Here is a 7807-nt window from a genome sequence, read left to right as displayed (position 1 = left end):
TGATTTATGTCAGAGAATGTTTTGCCTATGTTGTCTTCTAGGAGTTTTATGGTATCATGTCTTATATTTAAGTCTTTAAGTCATTTTGAGTTTATTTTTGTGTATGGTGTGAGGGTGTGTTCTAACTTCACTGACTTACATGTGGCTGTCCAGCTTTCCCAGCACCACTTGCTGAAGAGACTGCCTTTTCTCCTTTGTATATTCTTGCCTCCTTGTCAAAGATTAATTGACCATAGGTGTGTGGGTTTATTTCTGGCCTCTGTATTCTGTTTCATTGATCTGTATGTCTGTTTTTGTGCCAATACTATGCTGTTTTGATTACTGTAGCTTTGTAGTAGTGCCTGAAATCTGGGAGGGTTATGCCTCAAGCTTTGTTCTTTTTCCTCAGGATTACTTTAGCAATTCTGCATCTTTTATGGTTCCATATAAGTTTTAGGATTATTTGTTCTAGTTCTGTGAAAAATGTCATGGGTAACTTGATAGGGATCACATTAAATCTGTAGATGGCTTTAGGTAGTATGGCCATTCTAACAATATTAATTCTTCCAATCCAAGAGCACGAGATAATAGATCAGATTTTTAATTTCGACAAAACTGCTTTCAATTGGAATCAAATGCCCTCAAGGACCTATATGTCCAAGGAGAAAGCACATGTCCCAGGTTTAAAGGTTCTAAAGCAGCATCGTCTGATAGAAATACGAGAAACACATGCAATTTTAAGCTTTCTAATAGCTGTATTTTAAAAAAGTAAAAAGAAACAGGTGAAATATTTCAACATATAATCAATATAAAAACTATTAATGAGATATTTACATTATTTTTTCATACTAAGTCTTTGAAATCCGGTGTGTATTTTACATTTACATCACATCTCAATTTGGATTGGTACATTGAAATTCTCAAGAGCCACACTTGGCTAGTGGCTACCATATTCGACAGCATAGCTCTAAAAGATAACTGTGATGTTGAGTACAAATGCCAGTGGAGGTTTAATTGTGTTAGTATTTTTTATTAGCCTAGTAACTTTTATGGTCCTAGGGTAACAAAACTGCATAGGCTTTCAGTGGTCTGCTCCTAAGCTTGTATTTTCTATAAGTCCTATTATTTTTAGTGCACCACTTAAAAGAAAATACTTGTTTCTTCTGTACGTATTTTCCTACCCTTCCTCCCAGCTAGAGATAGTCATGCAACAAGGTTCTGAGCAATGAAATGTGAAGGGAAGTCTGTTAAATCATATGGGAAAGATTTTTCACCCTGATAAGAAGGGAGGCCACAAAGAGAAAGCATTTTTCTTTTTCTTCTCCCTCTATCCCTTCCTTTCTGTTTGAACATTTCACATGAGAACATGATTTTTGGTGCTGTGGCAGCCATTCTATGACTATGACAGAAGACTCTGGTACATTGAAGATGGCAGAACAGAAAGGCATCTTTCCTTACAGAGATGTAAATACCATGAAGAAGCCTGCCAGGCAAAGACGGGGGTAGGAGGGAGGCGGGAGAGGAGTTCCCTAGCAGCAGGAAGAGTGCTTCAGCAGATATGTCCTTAATGGGCATTGCTTAATATTCACAACCAAAGTTCACCCTATCTTCTCCCATATGCCCCCATCTCCTTGCTAATGATTCCCTTCCATCTGACTGGAACATTCTTTCTTCAGGTGTGACAAGAGTGCTGGAATTACTCCCAACACTTGCAAGAGAGCAGAGCTAGAAGCAGGAGCACAGTTTTCTTGAAGTCCCTTGTTTATCATTAAGGATTCATGCATAAACACTGCAATTTGGCTATAACATGTTTAATACTTTAAAAAATGTTTAAAATTATCTATCTTGAAAAAAGTTCTATCACTCAGTTAATAAGTAAGCTTATATTGTGTTGATTCAACCAATTTTGGGTTAATTGGGAATGCATATAAGATTCACTGATCAGCAATTTCTTATCTTGGGGTCACAATAATTCAAGAACCCAGGTTTACATAAATATATGGACACAAATGGCGGCAGTTTTTTCACTGCTTTACAATGTCAGGGTAATTACAGGAGAGCATGCTCAGAATGCTGCTAAAGAAATGGTATGGATAACTTTTTTAGCTACTGATTGTGGAAATTCTGGAAGTCTATTTCCTGAGTCGTATGACAGACTGAATGGATAACCAATTCAGTAGTGAGTTTCTTTTACTCATCAAAGGATTTTTTTTTTCAGTGAACAAAGACGAAGTTTTATTTGACCACTTACCAGTCTTACACTAACATTTTCATCACATGTAAATGAACCAGTAGTCTCAAAGGATTCATAGTTCTATATCAACTCTTCATCCAATTCCCATTCTCTATTTCCATTAGAACCATCTCATCATGTGCAATAAAAGCATTCAGTTTCTTTTACAGTTGTTGACTGCCTTGACAAAGTAAGTAGTGTTTATGAGTCAGTCTTAATCACCTTAATAGGCGAACAAAGAATCAATTCAGCTTATCTACGTTTCTTTTCCTTCAGGAAGAAAATGTCAATTCAGTCCTGGCTTAGAAAACTGGCTATCACCTTACTTCAACCAAATGAGTGTACCTCTAGATAACGGAGCAGGATTTTAAAGTTTAGAAAGTTTCTTCTATTACAAATTAAAGTCTTCAAATCCATCATTTAAAACCTAACAGAGTCCAACAAAATTTCCAAATTGTTAACATCTATGCTATTATCCAACTCTAAGGTAAACATCCAGGTTTAGCTGAGTCTACCAGTTACTTAAGGCTGTTTTGAGCACATTAAAACGCATCACTGGAAATTCTTCCATAAAGATAGTTTTTAAAAATCAGCTTGCCTGCTTTCTCTTTGTTTTCAAACGGATCCAGTCATATCTATAATACAAAGTTTCACCAGATCTTCTCATTTTGTAAGTATCATAGCCTTCTAAGCCATCTGAAACTGATTCTGAAGGGAACTTAAAACCATTTAAAAAAATTTGCTTGTTGGTTTGTGATTTTTCTGGCTATTGCTTCTAGAGTCATCTCTGTTTTTAGTTTCAAAATTTGCATGGCTCCCTTTTTGACTCTGCTTCGAGAGTCTTTTTTTTTTTTTTTCAATAGTCATTCTTAACGACGCAGGTATTGCTCGAAATTAGAGCAAGATGGGCTTAGGGTTAGGGTTATTTGCATCTTTTCCACTACAGGAGTCCATATTTTTAACAGGTACCTAAATACGACCTACGCTTTTGGGTTTAGTACTGTTGGTGCTTACCACTTCTTAGTTATGGTCAGAGTGGTGCTATCACCTTCATTACGTTGATAATGAAGCTCTTCCACGACAGATCTGAAAAGGCAACGATTTCTGAGTGATCAAGATTGGTTTTCATTACGGCTCGTATTTTCACTGGTTTCAGGTTTACACTTAACCTGTCCTGTTATTAACCTCCCACCCGTGTTCCCGGCTGAAAACGCGACTTTCATCATAAACTACACACCAAGACCTTAGACTCCGGACTCTGAAGTGGGTACCCAGCGGCCGCCCGAGGTAGTAAACAAAGCCCCGCGCAGGCGCAATAGCAGCAGAAGGGGAAAACTTGGTGTGCTGTCAGCCAATGGGATTTTTCGTACAGTGAAAAGTGGAAAAACAACAACAAAAATCCCCACACCGCATTCTAAGGTGATAAACTGGTTGGCTTTTTTCCATTTTTACATACTTCTGGCTTTTGTTTCTGAAGAACTTGTGCGGCCTTCGGGGCCTCGTAGAGAAGCCCTTCCTCGGCCCCGGAGACCTGCCGCTGGCGTGTCGCCTACTTCCAGCCTCGTTTGTTATCGCCGCGGAGCCTTGTTACTTGACGACAGCATTAATCCATCGGGGCTGGAGGAGAGGGGGGCGTAAAAAGGCCTCAAAGCACCCCAAAAACATTACTACTCCCCTGACTGGCCCAAACATCGCGAGATCTGCCTGCGCGAACAGCGGACGGCCCCCTCACCCTCCGGGCGTTTGCTCATGCGCATGACTGATCGTTTTTAGCGCGAAAACATTTAGAAACGTTTTGGCTGGTAATAGTCAACCAAATTTGACCCTCGAGAAAGGTCGGAGGATAATTCACGTGGACGCGATGGATTCGAGCACACAACACTACATTCTTCGAGATTTTGCAGTCACAACTCCACATGCTTATACGGTCGTCACTCCTTTCCGTTGCTCTGTTTCGGCCGTGAACTCTGTGAGGAGGTTTCAGCGAATCGAGTAGTAAAGGCGTGGGCGTGGGAGAGCCGTCCAGGCTTTAAACCAGAGTGGTGAGCTTTCTGTGTTTGGAAAGATAACCCTGGGAGCGACATAGAGGAATAAATCTGAGGGGCCAAGAAAGAAAACGTTGTTTTTTCTTTGTTTGTATTTTTTTTCTGGAGACCAAGAGAGGATGTGAATGTCAATAAGGTAGTGCAGTGGGAGGGAGAAGGTGGGAAAATTGAAGCGGTGCGTGAAGGCAGTAGCTATGCAGCACAGTGGAGAGGGGAAACTAGGAAAACAGAACTCTTGGCAGCAGAGCACGTCTTCCTTCAAATAGTGTGACCCTGTGCGTGTTTGTAAACAGAAAGGCAGAAATGCTCCGCATTTAGTCCCTCGTGGGTAAGGTGGAAATCGGGGAGTCCCTAAGTGAGTGGGACGAGGAGGATTCTAAAAGCCAGAGTCCTGAGCAAGGGCTGAGGTTGGGATGAGGAAGAACAGTTAAGGTAACGGGAGTCAGGAATTCTGCAAGTGTCTTGAGAGAACTGACCCATCTGACCTCTTTCTCTCTCAGGGTATGTGGGACACCTGCGCAAGCACTGGAGTTTGCCCTGCAGCGTCTGAAAGGTACCACCCGCAGTGTCCCCTCCCAGTGGGTCCCCTGGTCCCTCGAAGCATCCCTCAGGCAGAATGCAGTGTGGATTGCATGGAGTGAGTGGTGGAACTGAGCTACCAAGACAGTGGCGCGTTACAAAAGTACCGGCTTGTCGCCGCTACCCTCCCAGGTCACTAGGTATGAGAGTCCCATCTTGATGGTAGCAGCAGTCGTATGCAGCTTAGCCAGTATATTTTGATTCTCTGTGAACTGTCTGGAGTACAAGGCAGAGGAACGGTGCAATACATGGTTTTAGTAGACCAGCAAAGGAATGGCTTGTAGGTAAGCAGTATAGCTTCATCTGTAAGAAAAACTCAATATAGAAAGCTTCAGGGTTTAAGTTAGCAGTGAGGGAGAAGGATCCAGGTATCGGTCAATAGAGTGGAAGTACTTTAATAAAGGCCCAGACCTAGTAGTCCCCTATCAAGAAGTTCTGCCCGGAGCACTTCACCTTATTTTGGCAGCCTAAAGTATAGCCTAGTAACTGGGCTGTATGTGTGGAGTTCATAGGAAAATGTTCCAGGAAAAAAAAAAAAAAAAAATCCATGGATGCAATAGAATAGGGTTTCTGCGTTGGAGCCTGTTTTTGGGGGGAGTGGGATTGTTACCGAAACGCAAGTCCTGTGTGCCCGACGCACAGTGAGGCCACACAATACCAAAATGCTGGAGTCTGGAACACAGAAAGGTTTATTGCAGGGCCATGCAAGGAGACGGGTGGCTCACGCCTTAAAAAACCCCAAACTCCCTGAAAGCAATCAGCAAAGCCCTTTTATAGGAAAGGTGAGGGAGGGGCGTGGTTAGTTGGTGCACACTTTTTGGTGTCAGAGCCTTTGTCCTTGAGGTCAGGTCATGGTCAGGTCACGATGTTCCTGTAAATCTCCACCAAAACAAATGTTACTCTCTGTTCTGACAAGAAAAGGGGAAGGTCCCAAGGCACAACTTTCGCCCTCCGAGGTCCAGGCCCGGCGGAGAGAAAGGGGTCCCTGCGGGGGACGGGGGGCGGTCACCCTAACCCCGGAGCGTCCGTCCAGCACCCAGTCTGGCTCCTCCCGCCAGTGCCCAGGCTGAAGAGGCAGATCTCAGACGGTGGCTCCCTCCGGGCCAGGTCCCCAGACCCTGCCCAGCTGTCATCGCTGAGGGAGCCAGGCGCCCAGGGCCCAGCTGGCCCTCAGGCTCCTCGGGCCGCGTAAACAGTGGGGGCCAGGTCCCCCAGACTGTGTCCCATGCAGACTGCCGCTGCCATTCGGTCGCAGAGGCGGGGATGGGGGAGAGGGTCGCCGCAGCCTCAGGGCCTGGGCCCGGCCCGTGGGAGGGCCTGGCGAGGCTCGGGAGCCCTGCAGGGCACACCCCCAGCCTGTTCCCTGGGCCCCCCAGCTCGCCTGCCAGCCCGAGGCCGGGTGAGCTGGAGGGCCCCGGGGAGAAGGCTAGGATCGGCCTCTTACCTCACTCTCCAAGTGGACGACCACCGCTCCGCCGACCGTGGGCTCAAAACCGCCCCTCAAACGGTGGCTCCTTGACAGTTGCTCGCTTGGGGGCGGGGCCCACGGCAGCGCCGACCAATGGCTGAATGGGGCCCTCTGTGGTGCCGATCAATGGCTGAGCAAGACCTCTCGCTGAGGCTCCAACCCCCGGCATTAATGATCTCCCGGTAACCGTTGCCTGGTAACGGGGTGCGGGGTGAGGGCGGGCAGCAAAGGCGGAGGGCTAAGGGCTGCGCCCTGCGGCGCTCGGTTACAGGGTCATCCAGCTGTAAGAGGCGTGACCTCTCCAGGATGGTGTCACAGAAAGGGTTTGACCCTTGAGCATACCAGTCACTCAGTGTGCCCTCTCTGGGCCTCGGTTTCCCTGCATGTCAAATAAGGACAATAGTGCCTACCTCATAGGATGACTGTAAAGAGGAAATGAGGTACAGTTGAAAAGACTGCATGAGTTACTAGCGTAGGACTTGATATGTAGTGTATGATCAACAAGTAAGAGTTTCTGCCTTGAGCTTCCACCGCATTTACGCGTGCCATCTCCTCACCAAAATGTGGATGTTCTGTGTAGCATGGATGCATCCGTATTCAGAGAGCCTTAAGACAGATTCTTCTCCTTGCCTCCACAGTAGACTCAGCTGGGGAGCTTTAGAAAGTCCTAATGCCCAGGCTTCACCCTAGACCAATTCAATCAGAATCTCTGGGAGTGGAAACTGGGCATCAGTATTTTTTAAAGCTCTTCATTTTGCTGCTAAAGTTGAGAACCACTGCTTTAAGCAGGAGGAGAAAAGAAGTTAGGCCTGTGGTTTAAGACCACTTGTCTGGATAGCTATATATTTGAAAAATTTCTAGAGGTATGAGGGCTAGAACTTGAGATGGGCAGATGAGTAGGGCATAGTGAGCTCTATTCAGGAGAGCGGGCACTATGATAAGAAGGTGGTAAGCATCGTGATTTGGGAAAGGTCAGTGATGAGGTCATTAATACAGGCCCCAGGAATACACAGGATTTACTCTAGAGATGGAGGACTTTGAGCCTCCTAATCTGGGCCTTTGATTAGCACAGGTGACACAATTTCCGCTGGTTAGCTCAGTTGGTTAGAGCGTGGTGCTAATCTAACAGCGGTGACACAGATGGTGATGTCTTTATTGCTTTACCGTGCTGTGGATCTTGGGCCATGAGCGTGCCGGACTGCAGTAGTGGGGTGCGGGGACCTTTTACAGTTGCTCCATTGGTTGGGGAGGGACATCGAGTCATCGCTGTCATGTATGTACATGGGTGTTCTCCAGTGGAAAGGCCATTGATGAGGAAGCCTCTTCCCAGAGCCTCATAGGGTTGATGTTGCTGCTCTGACTACACAAGTGGTCCTGTCAGTACTAACAGATGAGAAAGGCGAAGATCAAGTCTGTTTTGTAGACTTTCAGTGAGTAGAGAATCAGAGTAGGAGGGACGGCGTGTCTGGGTCAAGAATTTGAGGTTCTAAGAGACAAGGTACT

At 45.7% G+C, this 7807-nt stretch overlaps 1 protein-coding gene across 1 annotated transcript in view; it reads left to right on the top strand.

Moving 5' to 3' along the window:
- The first annotated feature begins 3932 nt into the window (after positions 1-3932).
- The window catches only part of GPR19 (G protein-coupled receptor 19), a 33326-nt gene continuing 29451 nt past the window's right edge, over positions 3933-7807 (top strand). Inside the window, 2 exon segments of the mRNA XM_036866230.1 lie at positions 3933-4254; positions 4758-4810. Of these exon segments, the coding sequence (XP_036722125.1) occupies positions 4761-4810 (50 nt within the window). The 5' untranslated portion in view covers positions 3933-4254; positions 4758-4760.

Source organism: Balaenoptera musculus, chromosome 10 (genome assembly GCF_009873245.2).
Source record: "Balaenoptera musculus isolate JJ_BM4_2016_0621 chromosome 10, mBalMus1.pri.v3, whole genome shotgun sequence".
Classification (NCBI taxonomy): domain Eukaryota; kingdom Metazoa; phylum Chordata; class Mammalia; order Artiodactyla; family Balaenopteridae; genus Balaenoptera; species Balaenoptera musculus.
Note: the sequence above shows the minus strand (reverse complement) of the source record. Positions and strands in the feature narration are given on the sequence as shown.